This window comes from Euprymna scolopes, chromosome 9 (genome assembly GCF_053919585.1).
Source record: "Euprymna scolopes isolate OS-2025 chromosome 9, ASM5391958v1, whole genome shotgun sequence".
In the NCBI taxonomy this organism is placed as follows: Eukaryota; Metazoa; Mollusca; class Cephalopoda; order Sepiida; family Sepiolidae; genus Euprymna; species Euprymna scolopes.
Genome location: NC_136490.1, coordinates 26521743 through 26536639, shown reverse-complemented (window position 1 = coordinate 26536639; position 14897 = coordinate 26521743). Strand labels below are relative to the sequence as shown.

Below are 14897 nucleotides of genomic sequence, written 5' to 3'. Positions count from 1 at the left end.
TGGAAAACGCTGTTTCAAACATAAGCATGATAAATTGATGGAAAGAACCTCCTATGCTTGGATGCATTTAAAATTATTGAAAAAAAAAAAAAAATTTTTAAATTTTATTCTTCCATTCACTATGGTATTTTAACCCATGTCCTCCCTAGAATCAAATAACTGTGGCATGTTGAACACCCCCACTCCTAACAGAATGTTGATTCCTTATAATCAAAATTGTAATCATTAAACTGATCATCTAATTCAGGTGAACGTTTATTTTCTCTTTATTGAATGCCAAATAACATTACTTTAATCTGCTCCAAACTTTTTTTTCTACACTTTTTCTCCATTATTGCATGCATTTGGGCTAAGAATGTTAAAACTTTGTATCCTAGTTTGATGATTTTAGACTAGGTGTGCCCACAGTCTTGTTAAATAATTTTGTCCAGGAGTTAAAAATAAGAACGGATATTCTTAATGTAGTCATTCAGTCAATGCGTTTACTAAGGAAAATGACATTTTGAGTTTGTGTGATTCATCAAAAATAATGCTGCTCAATGTTATGCATAACTGAGGAAGGTGTTATTTCAATCTTATGCTTGACAGACTGATATTGTTTTCATGCAGAGTGAATTGATGAAAATTTACAAACTGAATCAAAAAAACGTCTTTCACGAAATTTGTTCCTAGTTCGTCATGAATAGCAGGAGGAGGATTTCTATCCTCTTACCTCTTCTGAAATATCATTCGGCAACATGAACATATCGATAGGCTTACATATGCACCCCCCCCCCCAAAAAAAAGGATTGGAAATACTTTCTTTTTTTTTTTTTTTTTTTTTAAGCATTTTCTTTCTAATCATAGCTGAAACAAATATTGATGTTGTGGGGAGTAAACTATTTTCATCACGAAATAAAATTTTATTTTTTTTTTAAATTAAAAACAGACTGTCACTGCTTTATATATGTGATGCAAATAATTCAACTTGAAATTCTTTCAAGCTCCTATCTACTCTCTACAATATAATCACGTAACGCATTGGTTCCCATTAAATCACTGAAGTTAAGCATTGTTGAGCCTAGTCAATACTAAAATGGGTAACCATTTAAGAATACTAGGTGCTGTATGTGCGTTCCACTTGGTATAGTTTCCATTCGTCTCAGACCTCTTTGCCACTGAAATCAAACTAGAGATTGCACAACTCTTGCTTCACAATTTAATGCATGGCATCCATCGTTCCTCAGGATGATCAGATTGTCCGCGTTGTTGCGATAAAATCTTCATTCACTCTGAAATGCCACGAACCAACATGAAAATGTTGATAGGATTAAATATGTTAATAATAGAATCTATTGAAAATAAACATTTTTTTATGGAAATCGCTCTAGACAAGGCATGAAGCCCCTTGATGTAAGGAGCTAAATAAATAAAAAAAAAAATACTTCAAGGTCAAAAACTTGCCAATGATAAGTGATAGATGGAATAGATTCTGACCTATAAAACAGCGATTCTTCTTGTCAAGAAGATTGATCATGGAATGTGAGGACTAAAGAACAAAATAAGGGGAGCAAAAATTTAAATATAATCGAAACAGAATTAAATATTGATGCTGTAAGGGGAAAAATCTAACAAAACAGACTGGCTTTACTTTATATATGTGGTAGAAATTTAACTTCTTTCGACCGTTACCCTAAGCTATTCGACCCATTTAGGATAAGAATGTTGAAACCCTGTGCACATTAATCTTCTGTTGAAGTGAAAGCAAAGGCTTAATCAGTTCCTAAGGTTTGGTGGTGGTGGGAGGGGATATTAGTTTGTTCAACTGTCGCTATGGAATACTCAGCAATTATTGTCCCTTTTAGTGCTCTTCTATCAACATATATTAGCTGTATATAATCCGGCTTTGCCCGGTTGAAACGTATTGCTGGGCGATGGGATTAGTCACAAACTATTTAAGATGCACGGAATGTCCTAACTTGTTACGAAAATTGACATGTTAGATTTAGGGAAGCATAAAACACATCAATCTTGGTTTCTAGAAATCAAACGCGCAGTAACTTTCATAGCTTAAATGGGAAATAACTCTCAGAGATCAAATAAGCAAGCTTATTTCCGGTTTTAAACGCAACTGTTGTCAGCTATTAATAATTGAAAATAAAATAAATAAAAATAAAATTTAAATATTTCTAAATAGAACAATTAAGACGATTCTATTACTCAACCAACAATTAATAAAAATCGAGCTAATTTTTAAAATGGATTTTCTTTAATGTAATATATGAATGGCGGTATTCATTGAATGTACATGTCTTTTGAATACATAGTATATATAGAAATCATGATTTCTATTAACAAATTATAAATACAGAAGCGGAATGAAATATTACAACACTAAGTAAATTCCTGTGGCAACATTAGCAGTGTTAAAATTGCTTGAAACATTTCATAACTTTGAAATACAAAAGGAAAATCTTTAATTCATTCAAATAGATGAACATGAGTATTTTGATAATTTTGAGATAAATGTTTTTTTTGTTTTTTTATGTGAACGTAAAGTAAAAGAAATCAATTTGTCTTTGGTCATTTAGTTTAAAAATAGATCGCAACTTGTTGAAATTTGAGTCGATCCCTCTCAGGAAAGAAATATTTAAACAGAAATTTGCAAAACAGAATTATTTGTTCTATGAAAATAGAAACAATGATTGAATTTAAAAAAAAAAATGATAGTTAATTAATAAAATATCCTTTTTCAAAACTCTTCCAACTAATATCACATATACATTAGCAGTATGATAATAAAATAATAATAATAATAATAATAATAAATCAAAAAAATCCGACGATATGAATTTAAAATAGAAAGGAAAAAGCAAAATGACTTGTGATTTGTCTGTTCAGTGGGTTTTATTCAAACGATCGTTTTTGTTTTTTTTTTTAATGTGAAGTATATCTTTTCAACTTGGATTGTTGAAAGGATTTGTTAGTATTTCTGGGGATAATCTTTTTGCAATCATCTAAGTTGAAGTGATATACTTCACATTTGAAAAACGATCGTTCGAATAAAACTCACTGAACAGACTTCCTTTCCATTTTAAATTCAAATTAGTAGTATATATAAGAAAGGTGTGTTTTAGGGCGTTTGGACTTTAATTGTTAATGCGAAAAAAATGGTTTTCGTTTATTCATTCAGACAAGTATGAGCATACTAATTTAATTTGTGACTAAAAAATTATTAATACATTAACATTGAAAACTGAAAGTCTCTCGTCTGACGCAATCCTCTACCTTTAAGAAAAGCAAATCCATTTCAAAATGGAGGATAACATTGTTGCAACATTTGGGGAGGTCCATCTCTAGGTGTATCAGAATTTTTGTAGGAATTTTTGACACTCCTAACACGAAACTGCGAAAAAAATATAAAAAAACTCGTAATTTCTCTTTTAAAAGTGGGTTGCTTATTTTCTTTATGGATTATACTTCCAAAATAAACTATTAAAGTTGTATAAAAAGTAATAGAAATATTTTTTTATTTAAAAAAAAAAAAAAAACAGTAATGAAATTAATTGAATTTTACGAGTTCAGTATTTTTCAGTTTTTAAACTTTAAAAATCTATCAAAATTTTTCTTTTGATTCTATTTTTACGATATTTTCAGGGTCAATGTAAAATTTTATGCTCTTTCCAATAAACCGAATATAATATTTTAGACAAACGTTTTTTTTTAATTGACGCCCCCCCCCATTTTTAAATGTCTATTAAAAAGTAAATAATTAATTTATTCACCAAAGTTTTATATATCACAAATTGAAGATAAAAGATCAATAAATATATTCAAATTTAAAACAAAAAATGTGGCGTTTTTTTAAGAAATTTATCTGTAAAGTCCGAAGCTTAAAACCTTTTTTTTTTCTTTTTTTTTTAATCACGTTGTGTTTTTTTTTTTGGGGGGGGGGTTGTTTTTTAATGAAACCTTGGCCCTTGCTCCTTTTAATTGAAAAAAAAATTAGGGTTTGAATTACATTTTTCGAGTGGTTATAAGCTTGGAAAAACAGGGGGTCGAATTATTCCATATTTTTCAGTTTCTGACACATCTAGTCCTGCTCAGAGCACACTTTTTCTGCATTGACAAAATACAAAACTGGCTTCGAAATTTAGTGGAAAAGGCCCTCTTCTCTTCCCTAAACAAGTTTCTCACAGAAGAGATGTTGCTAGTCTTTCTCTGCGCTATCGTTATTTTCATGGAAGGTGCTCGACTGAGCTCCAATGTATGGTTCCTCCCCCTCTCTCCTGTGAAAATTTCACAACAAGAACTAGTCTATAAACAACCACCGTCAATAAAATCCTTTACTCTCTCTGTGTACTTAACTGACCAGAGCTTCCATAGACGGTTTCTTTCCTAAAACCATCTGTCTATGGAACACAATATCACTGGGCCGTAATTTTCAAATCTAATGTTAACAAATTCTTGTTGAGCCGTCCTCTTAAATCATCCTGCCGAGTTTTAACCATCATTACCAATCTTCAATGTGTTCTCATATCGTCCACTTGACCAGCTCATTAACCTTATCCTTGAATAGTATTCTGGCGTTGATAAGTGGTGACTCTTTAGTTAAGCAAAAAATAAATTGGCAAGAATCTTCTCCATCCAATGTTGTTTATTTACAAATGTAGGCAAATTCGGGCATATTTTATTGGTTTGAAAATATAGGTTTTTTTTACCAATTGTCATAAAATTTTAACCGTAGAATAGTATAATCTTCAAAAAGCCTTCAAATTTTTGTAGTTTCGTCCCATAGAACCAAAGATATGAGCATTTCAATATTCAGTTTGGAGATATATATCCAATCTCCATCCATATAAACTTGTGTGTGTATATATATATATATATATATATATATATATATATATATATATATATATATATATATATATATATATAAACCACCTTTGTGGGCAATTTTATAAGTTCCAAATCTCATTGACTATTGATCAGAATTTAACAAATGAAGGCTCATTGGAAAAGGAATGACCTGAATTGTGTAGTGGACAATGTGACATTTGCCATTAGTCATACATTAATGGGATCATCCATCATCCAGAACCGATTTTTGGCACTTTTTTTAACAGCCATAAAACGTTTTAATCATAATCATTTATTTTCCTAGTTTTGTATAGGAATTACAAAATATCTGATATTTCCTCAAAAACTCTGTCCGTGATGGACAATGTAAGAATAATTAGACACTCTGTGCTATATAATAACGTTTATTTGAATCAAAACTTGCTGCCTAAATATACACGAGATATATATATATATTCCTCTGAAATGAGTCAAACATTTCTGTATAGCTTACGTGCCATAATTTCATACTGCTACTAAGCTCCGTGCGCATATTGAGCACTGTTGAAGTAAATACTGAAAATATATACACAAAACGGTATATTACCTTATACTGAATGGACATTTGTTTTCTGCATTTTTAATTGAATTTTTAAAAACTCAACCCGAGGGAGCTGGTTCATTAATAATACAATCTGTTTGAATGAACAGCAGTTGCCAAAATACAATTTGACTTTGTGTGTGTCAGATAGGATAACCTGACCGGACCATTCCTATTGGCAATTATTAACTCTTTTCATAAGCAACTGAACGCGTCGCTTTCGCTATGCTTTCGTATTTAGTATCAACCTAGTTTCTCCACCATTAATAAAATAAACCATTAATCAAATCTTTGAGACAGAAATTTGATCTTTCTCGAGTTTTTTTTTTTATTTTTATTATTATTTACTATTTATCAGCAAAGTGGTCCTATCCAATTATACATACAGACAGCAAGGTTGCCACTATAACTGATAAACTTAAACAAAAAAGAATGATACTCGACATTAGTTTTGATGCAAGAGAAAGAAAGTCTCATAATTACGTCTCTGTTAAAGGGTCCCATGAACCGGACTGAAAGCAAAATGAGAAAATACATCAAGGTGAAAATCTTATATGAAGGGGAAGAGAGATCAAAAGAAATGTGAATAAAATATTAAATCATCTTTAATTTTTGCTTTAATATATCCTTACATATATCGCAAGTCAGAATTAAACGAGATTTATTATTTCTGCATTCTATCCGATAATCTGCAGATTTTACAATTCTTGTGTATATTTGTACAAAAGCAACTTTGTTTTCTAATATTTTATTTATCTTACCCATCTAAGCTGTGAAAATTTATAAGAATTGTGAAAACTATAATTAATAAATACAGAATGCTGATGTTGTTCAATGTGTTGAAAGAATCAATACTACTACTACGTGTACACATATTTATTTTTATATTTTTATAATAAGTTATATATACACAAGCAGGCCTGGCTGGCATTGCCCGGTCGTAAAATATGCATAAATATTATATTTTAATTATTGCAGATTTTTTATTTATTATAAACAGAAAAAAAAATGAAGTTTACAAAAAATAAAATGGGGGGGGGACTGAGACATGTGCATGTGAGTATTGTTTTTCTAAACAGTTCACTTCTTGTAAGTAATATATATATATATATATATATATATATATATATATATATATATATATATATATATACACTCTGAGATTGAAACCAGAACATAAAGACAGTGAGTCAAGTGCGATAACCATTAGACCAGTTTGACTAACATAAAGAAGCTATTATATTTCTTGACCACGCCTGCACAATCATGAAACAGTTGACAAACATAAAAATCCAACAACCTTCACATACCAATTTGCTAATTTTGGCCCCCTTAACAGCCCACATCTTCCGAATGAAAACCGATTAGTTTTCCACATGTCTGAATATCCTATATACCAAATTTCAAGTCTATAGGTCAAAAATTCATTGAGTATGTAGGTTTAGAAGTGTCCTCACACGCATACAGTCTCACTTTTATAGATATAAAATAGATAAGAGCAATATGTATAGCATTGTTTTTTGTTTTGTTTTTTTTTAAGGAAGAGGGTTAGGTTGCGGTAAATGGTAAAGTTTACAAAAGACAATTATGTACTTCCATTATTAACCGTGTTGTCTAGAATATGTGCCCCGTATTTTTTAAATTTTTTTTTTAGTTTACTACGTACATGTTATCCAGTTAAATTTTATTGCATAATATAACTGAAAAGTTGATGTACCTATTTACTATGCCTTCCCACGGGACAGAGGGTCGTTTTTTAACGTGGAGAAAAGGTACAAAAATAAAAAAAAAATTGTCTCAGTCGTGAAGGACTGGTCCTCCACTGAAAGAGAACAAGAAATGGAAGTGTAGCATCTGAAGAACAGATACTACACTTTGATCTTGGCCAAAAGGCCAGCCAGTGAAAAGTTGATGTAGAGCAATGCCTTTCTCTTAAATCTTTCGTATTTTTTTTTTTTTTTTTTTTTAAATGGTGGGTGGGCACACTCTTTAAATAGTAAGGTTTACAAAAAATATGCCCGCATTACATGTTGCCTAGAATATATACATTCCATGATTTATAATGTTCAGTTCATTAGTTTAGGAGTGAATCATACACACACACATTGATATGTTTGTGAAAATGTATGCTTTTTACATATATTTTCTATTTATATATACTATCCCATTTTAAAGTCTGATGTTTAGATATAACAATTAGAGCATAATATATATATATTATTCAATTTAGGCAAACAATATTACTATAAATCACTACAATAAATCTACTGTTAAAAAATTGTTAGGCGACAATAAAGTTACAGTCTTACTCGCGGTCAATCCTTTAAAGGTCTGGCCTAAGAGCTGAAGTTTACTGTCACCTGACGATGTTTTTTTTTGTTTTTTTTCTTAAACTGAAACAGTAGATTTATTGTAGTAACTTATAGTAATATATCTTGCTCTCTTTATTGAGCACTAACCTTGTTGAAAATCAATAGTTTTTATTTTGGGATATTTTTAACCTGGAATATGTGTGTATATGAGAGAAAGAGAAACATACAGATATATATATATATTACATGGAGGGGGGTATATTAACAAGTCCACTTTTTGGTCTATGTGACCTCCTTAAATCCACCATCCTATTTTACTGATAAAATGTTATAAATAATGACTGTAATATCTCCATTACATTAATAAATATATAGACAGCATAGACTGTCTGTATCTCTTAGTCTGTCTGTCTCCATTCCACTTTTTCTCAAACTAGTTGTGGTGACCGTTTGATGCAGTTAAGGATTTACTACATTTATTATAGATGTTTGGCATAAAGCATTCATTTTAAGTCAACAGGTGATAACTTTTTGTTTTTAATGGGTTAAAAGGTCTAGTGTGTATCTGTAATATATATATTTAGGAAAATCATTTACTTAGTCGCCAAGAATTAAACATTAACTAATCAGTATACGATCATTTCTGACTGAGACTACACACACAGTTATATGTATAAACTGAAACTTTTAAATATTTTAAGGTTATTATATACTAGCAGGCCGTCCAGCATTGCCTGGTCGTAAAATATTCATGAATATTGCATTTTAATTCATACAGAAACAGAGACGTGCTTGCAAGTATCTTTTTTTTTTTTTTCTAAACAGTTCACATCTTGTAAGTAATAAAAAAAAATTTTTTAAATCTCTAGCTGAGATCAAGACTAAAGACAGCAAGTCAAGAATGCTTAGGCCAGCTTGACATGATCTTTTAAAAAGTGTTTTTAAACTTACTTATTCTTAACAGAAGTAATCAGTCAGGAGAATGATTCATGCAATGTGCATTCATGAAACTGTTAGTAAACAGATAAAAATCAATATTTGGACACTTAGCAGCCCTTGTTTGCAAACGAAAACCGATTAAAGTTTTCCACGTGTTCAATACCAAATTTTAAGTCTGTAGACTAAATCACATTCTCACTTTGCTAGAAAATTATATAATAGCATCCAGACATTTATGCAGAAAAGAATGCATGTGTATCCATACATATCGAACATTTGATTGGTCATAATTTCACATCTAGGATATTTAACCATTTTCTCTGTTCTTGAATGACATGTGGCGATATATATAAAATTGTGTGTGTAAACAATGTCGATAACCACTACATGTGAGATTTCTGTTATGTAATTTTAATCTACAAAATGGAAAACGATGGATATATATAATGTACATGTGTGTTTGCTTGTAACTATAAGAAAAATTATTTTTTCTTCTGCAGGCCTGAAACGCAAGATCATAAAGGGTACTCCAGAATCTTCACCAGAATGGAGCGAAAAAGCCAGAGTAGCGGCCAAAGCCAGACAGGAAGCAAGACGGAAGATGCTCGCAGACAAACGAGCCGCAATGCGAAAACAGTCAGACGCCTCACAAAATCAAGATGTAGAAATCTTTGTCTCAGACAAATAATTTCAGAAGAAAAAAAATTTTTTTTTTTTAAATTAATTATTAATTAATATTAATTTTATTTATTTTTCCCCTTTTTGTAATTTTTTTTTTCTACTTTACAACTAAGCAAGACCAGTCCAGTTAACTTGTCCATATTTTAATTGAATACTTGGAACGATATTAAGATATACATATATATGATATACTTACAAGTATTTAAATATAACTTATTTTTTTCCTCATACTTTTTTTTTTTTTAGTCCTACCCTCTTAATCTCTTAATTAGTTTTCTTTCTTTTTAATCAAAATTATTTCAAAATATTTGACCGTTCTTGCTCTCAAAAAAAAAATTGAAGATAAAAATGGCTACCATCAAATTTAAAATCATACTTGTATATTTAAAATGAATTTTTAAAAAAATAATAAAGCCAATATGTAATGAAAGCTGAGATGGCTTGAAAATTATAAACAAGGGGGCCTTAAAATTTAACTTTTCTAAAACGTTTTTTTTGTTTTTCTTCGTAAGCAGTTCTTGTTTTGTCTTTCTGATTGGAAGATATGTGGACCAAGTATATTTTGCCAAAGTTTTGTTCGTCTATTATATATTATTTTCTATCTAGTCTGACACTTACAATCTAAATAAGCTAATAAGTAAATATTCGACATAAGTGGTTTAATTATAATCTTAAAATGTTTTTATGTAGCTTCATAAGCCAAATATTAATTTTTATTATAATTTGAATATTTATGATATAAATTGGTTTTATCTTGACTAACACTAGCACCTCAGATGTCTGTTTTCGTCCTAGCAGTTTTCTTAGCCGGAATGAGTATTTTCAGGAAGAAACTGAATCAAAATTAGATATATCCAGGCCAGTAACATAGTTTTGGGCCTTTTGGCTAGGAACAAAGCATAGTATCGTTTCTGATGCTATACTTTGTCTATCCTGTTCTCAATCGATGAAGAAGCGATCCTTTTACATTAAAGCAATATTTATTTTTGTTTCAACCCAGTGTCTTTTTGTGGAGCTGGATTTTCTGATGTTGCACTCGTGGGGAGGCAAGTAAATAGGAACATAGTAGAAAGAAAAAAATAGATTAGTCTGAATCAAGTATTGATGTGCCAGATGATTAAATTTGTAAGATTCACGGAAAATTAATTTTAAACATTAATTTATACATTTTATAATTCTGTAAACAAGTATATTTTTTTTATTAGTGAAAAATTAAAATTTTGAAAATGGTAAATGAGGTTATGATAATGGTTTAAAAGTTAGTGGACTAGTTTTTAAATTGTAAATTAAACTGGAAAATACTGGATATCCTTGCTAGTCTGAATTTGTTTGTGCTACTAACCATTCCAGAGATAGCATGATGCATAAGTGTATGGGATCTGCAGTGTCCAGAGACAAAAGACTAGCTTTAAGATCAGGATTAATTTGGCTTGCGTCTAATATAAATAACTGTTTAATCATTTTAATTTATATTAAAAAAAAATAATGTGTGGACTATCTATGCATACATCATTACCTGCCACACCTATGAAAAAATGAGTTAGTTCGATCACGAAAAATGAAATGCAAAATGTGATTGAGAAATATCTGAGGTCAGTGTGCATTAAATATTTAAATTTTGTTCATTTTAAAATGAATTTTTTTCCATCGACTTATACAGTTTTTAACAACCTACTCTTAATTTTTATTCAAATGTAATTTTAATACATGAAATTATAATAATTTTAAATGATATTTTTAAGTGACATTCGTTTTATTTAAAGAATATTTAACTGACAATTGTTATTACAGAAGGCAGACAATTTTTTTTAACATTATTAACCCTAACAGACACTTATTTAAAATAAATTATACAGATAGATAGAAAACACTTTGGGATTTCCATGGGTTTCGCTAGTATTATATAATATTAATGAAATAATACTAGATCTTCTAAACATTAATATACAACATTTAGATTAATTTTACGTTGGCAATGAAACTCAATCAGAAAATACCAAGCTAACGGGTTTATTAGAATTTTGAAAAAATCGTCCATTTTATCGCTAATTATATAAACACATCTCTCTCCATTTATGTGGCTTTGTTGGTGTATTCGTTGCCCAACATCAGCTTGGTCTTGCCGAGGTGCATGTTGAGGCCAACTGGTCTGTTGGTGTTGGAGAGAGGTATGTAAACCTGAGCAGGATGGTGATACAAGATAAAAACCTCCTGACAGATTAAGAGCTATATGATTAGAGTAGACCTCAAGACTAGAATGAAGGGGGGAGGATTAAAAGAAGGGTCCTTAATGTGTTATTAGTTGAATTGAAATGTGGTTTTTGGCAGCAGGATATGGTAGGGCACTGATATTTTAGTATTCATATCAATTAAGAAAGCTTTTTAATTTTATTAAGTAAAGCGAGTAATTAAAATGTTTAAAATTTTAGAATGTTCTAGAATTGAATTTTGTAGATTTCTAAGTTTCTTGTAAGAATTATATGTATATTTTGGCTATTTTCAATGTGTTCTTCTTGTGGCATGGTCCACAGCACTGTTGCATTTTGCCTTATGTCCATGTGGTTACTTCTTGATTTATATTTCTTGCCTATTTTTAAATGTTCAGTATTATTAGGCCTAGCTTTTCTTTTCTTTTTTTTTTTTAAAGAAAGAGAAATACAAATTTAGTTCATAGCTTTATTAACTCTTATTAGCTTTCAACTCATTTTTAAACCATTTATATTCCTTCCCCTCTTCCGACTTAGAATCTTTGTCTTGATCTAGATTTCGCGCAAATGCTTTTTTTTTTTTAAATAACTGCTTGAAGTTTTTTTGTTTTTTTTTTTTTTTTTTTTTTTAATTGAATAATTTTATTAACATCCCAGCCATCCCTTCCCTCCCGTTTCCCTTGCTTGGATCTCCAAAGTTTCTCATTTAAACTTTTTTTCCCTTTTATAAAAAAATTTAAAAAATTCCTTTTACTTTTTTGGTTCCAATGTATATTTTATGGAACAGTTGCTGGAAATCTTGACTTTAACAAACTCATCATGATAATAAAACAGCAAGTTATTTTTTGACTGACTTTTCTGTGTATTTTTTCTCTTTTGTTCTTTAATGTTTAGTATACATAGATGAAAACCCTTTCGTTTTTAGCTGATCATCATGTGCAGTCCGTCAGAGGTATATATATTATTTTTATTACCGTTTTTAATCTGCTTAGTTACATGTTTCCACTACCAGAATTGAATTAACAATCCGATAGTTTTGTCAGACTTTTGCTCTACAGTAGTATGAGCACTATTTTATAGGTTTTTTTTACCATTTATTCGTTAAATATATATATATATTTATATATGACAGTTCAAAGTTAAAGTTTAATAGATCATCCAATAAATAATGAAAAACTGTACATCATGGTATTTCAAAGCTTAATGCTTCTCATCAGAAGAGAAGAGCACAGATATGTGTATATATAAAATCCAGCAGTATAACATTAGCCTAGAAATTAAAAAAAAAATCCATAGATATTGATTAAAAAGTAAAAAAAAATAAATAGAACTGTACAAATGAAAAGGTTTATAGGTGAAAATATATATAGAAAAATATTTTCTATTTTTTACTTATATACAGGGTGATTCAAAAACCACCGATCCATTTTATCTGTTAATAAATTAAAAAAAAAAAAAAACTGATAACTTTAAAGTTTTAAAACAAACTTTATTAAAACGAATACATCTTTGAGATTTTGCTTACATTAGGTTTAAAAAATATCCTTTAAATAATAACCTCCGTGTAATCTAAATGAGCCTGATTGTCAGTTGTTTTCAACCGTTGCGTTGATTGAATCTTGTATGCATTTTTAAATCTTAATTAGAATATGTTGCAGTGACGTGTAAGAAATAGCTAATCGGGTCGAACATTTCATGGTCGAAGCTTTACACTCGTGCTTAACATCTGCAGAAACAAAGGCAGTTGTGTTTTAATGAGGAGACATTTTTGGCCTCCTAAGTGGAGGTTAATCTAACGCACATCCTGTACTATAATAATTGAATAAGGCTTTAATTGCATTTTTACTGGGACTTGTTCTTTCATCTATATATTAATAGAATAGCGTGTGTGTGTTATTTATGCTTACATCCGAGTGACTTTCATTTAATTGTTATGGACTTCCATTTCTTGTAATAAATAATTTTACCAAGAATTCTTCATAAATTTTGGTTTCGATTATAGCTGAAGGAACTCAAGTTATGAAAAATCTTCTGTTTCAGTTCAAGCAGATAAACCTAAGTCATGGATATTTTTTTTTTTAAATTGCAACTTCATAATATATAAAAATCGATAGAACATTAACTCTATAATAATATATATGAAATCTGCAAGAATTAAAATCTCAAATTTAAGCGTACTTTACGACCCAGGCATCCCTATTGGCTTAGATAAATACTTTAGCAGTTTTAATAAAAAAGCTATAATAATATCAGAGCATCTCCATTTACACTGAACATCCACAGGATGCCAACATCAATATATTACGAATGAGTCCCCTGTGGAATTTCCACAGGTTCCGCTAGTTAAAATTACACTTGTAATCTTTCTGTACTCTAATTGTTGACCTTGACTTTGAAGTAAACTTATACAATTCATATTCTCTCTTCTTTGGTGTAGTGAAACATTTTACCATGGGGGTTGATAGTATTAAACAGATAACCACAGTACTTATGTGTATATATCCTGTAGATAAGATACATTCAAGTATATTTCCAAGATGCATTCTTTCTAATAAAACTTTTTTCAAAATTCCAAAGTTATTAATTTTTATTTTATTAAAAAAAAAATAGGTCAGTTGTTTTTTAATTACTCTGTATATGCAAATATACAGTTAAAGCCAATAAAAAAATCTTTTGTTGAAAATAATAAATGCAATAAGAACTGAAAAATTTTAATGATATGAATTTGTGTGTAGACAAGGGAATAAAGTATAGTTGTCGAAAAAGACAAATACAGTGTTAAATGGAATGAGATAAGAAAGGACGTGACGAAAAATGTTATGCAAACCTTGTACGCACAGACATATGCATTGACTGTATAGAATCTACCAGTACCTACATCAGACATTCACAAATTAATAAAAGTGTAAGGGAATAACAATTGTACGAGGTTTTTTTTTTATGTCTTGCATGTTACTAGCTTCTTACATCAAATGGTTTAATGCCTTGTCTGTGCGATTTCTATATAAAAACTGGATAGAACATTGTCTTTGGTGATTGTTTTTAACAAGAAGGCCCTGCTGGTATATCTATTCAACACATTCCAACACACAAAACCAAAGTATGACGTGTGTTTTGTTTTTTTTTGTTTGTTTTTTTTTTTTTTTCTGGACCACTTGAGTTAGGAGTAAAATTAATAGAAATGTTAACATGCATTTCAGAGTTAAAACAAAAGAAAATTTTGAAATTAATTATTTAATCTTTTGCTTCTAAGCACAATTTACAGCATATTTCATTCTGATCATGGAATAGAAAGTGTTTAAAGACCTTTTATGACATATCATAGACAAAATTTGG

At 29.7% G+C, this 14897-nt stretch overlaps 1 protein-coding gene and 1 pseudogene across 15 annotated transcripts in view; one reads left to right on the top strand and one right to left on the bottom strand.

The window, feature by feature from the left end:
• LOC145284474 (uncharacterized) overlaps window positions 1-9503 on the top strand; it is a 716321-nt gene extending 706818 nt beyond the window's left edge. For 12 of the 15 annotated variants that reach the window (XM_080133324.1, XM_080133329.1, XM_080133322.1 and 9 more), the window contains one exon: window positions 9174-9503. In XM_080133324.1, the coding sequence (XP_079989450.1) occupies window positions 9174-9361 (188 nt within the window). In that variant the 3' untranslated portion in view covers window positions 9362-9503. The remainder of the gene's footprint in view (window positions 1-9173) is intronic. The other 3 variants (XM_080133337.1, XM_080133335.1, XM_080133336.1) reach the window with 1 other exon arrangement.
• LOC145285320 (U2 spliceosomal RNA) lies at window positions 7107-7327 on the bottom strand (annotated as a pseudogene).
• Window positions 9504-14897: the final 5394 nt, after the last annotated feature.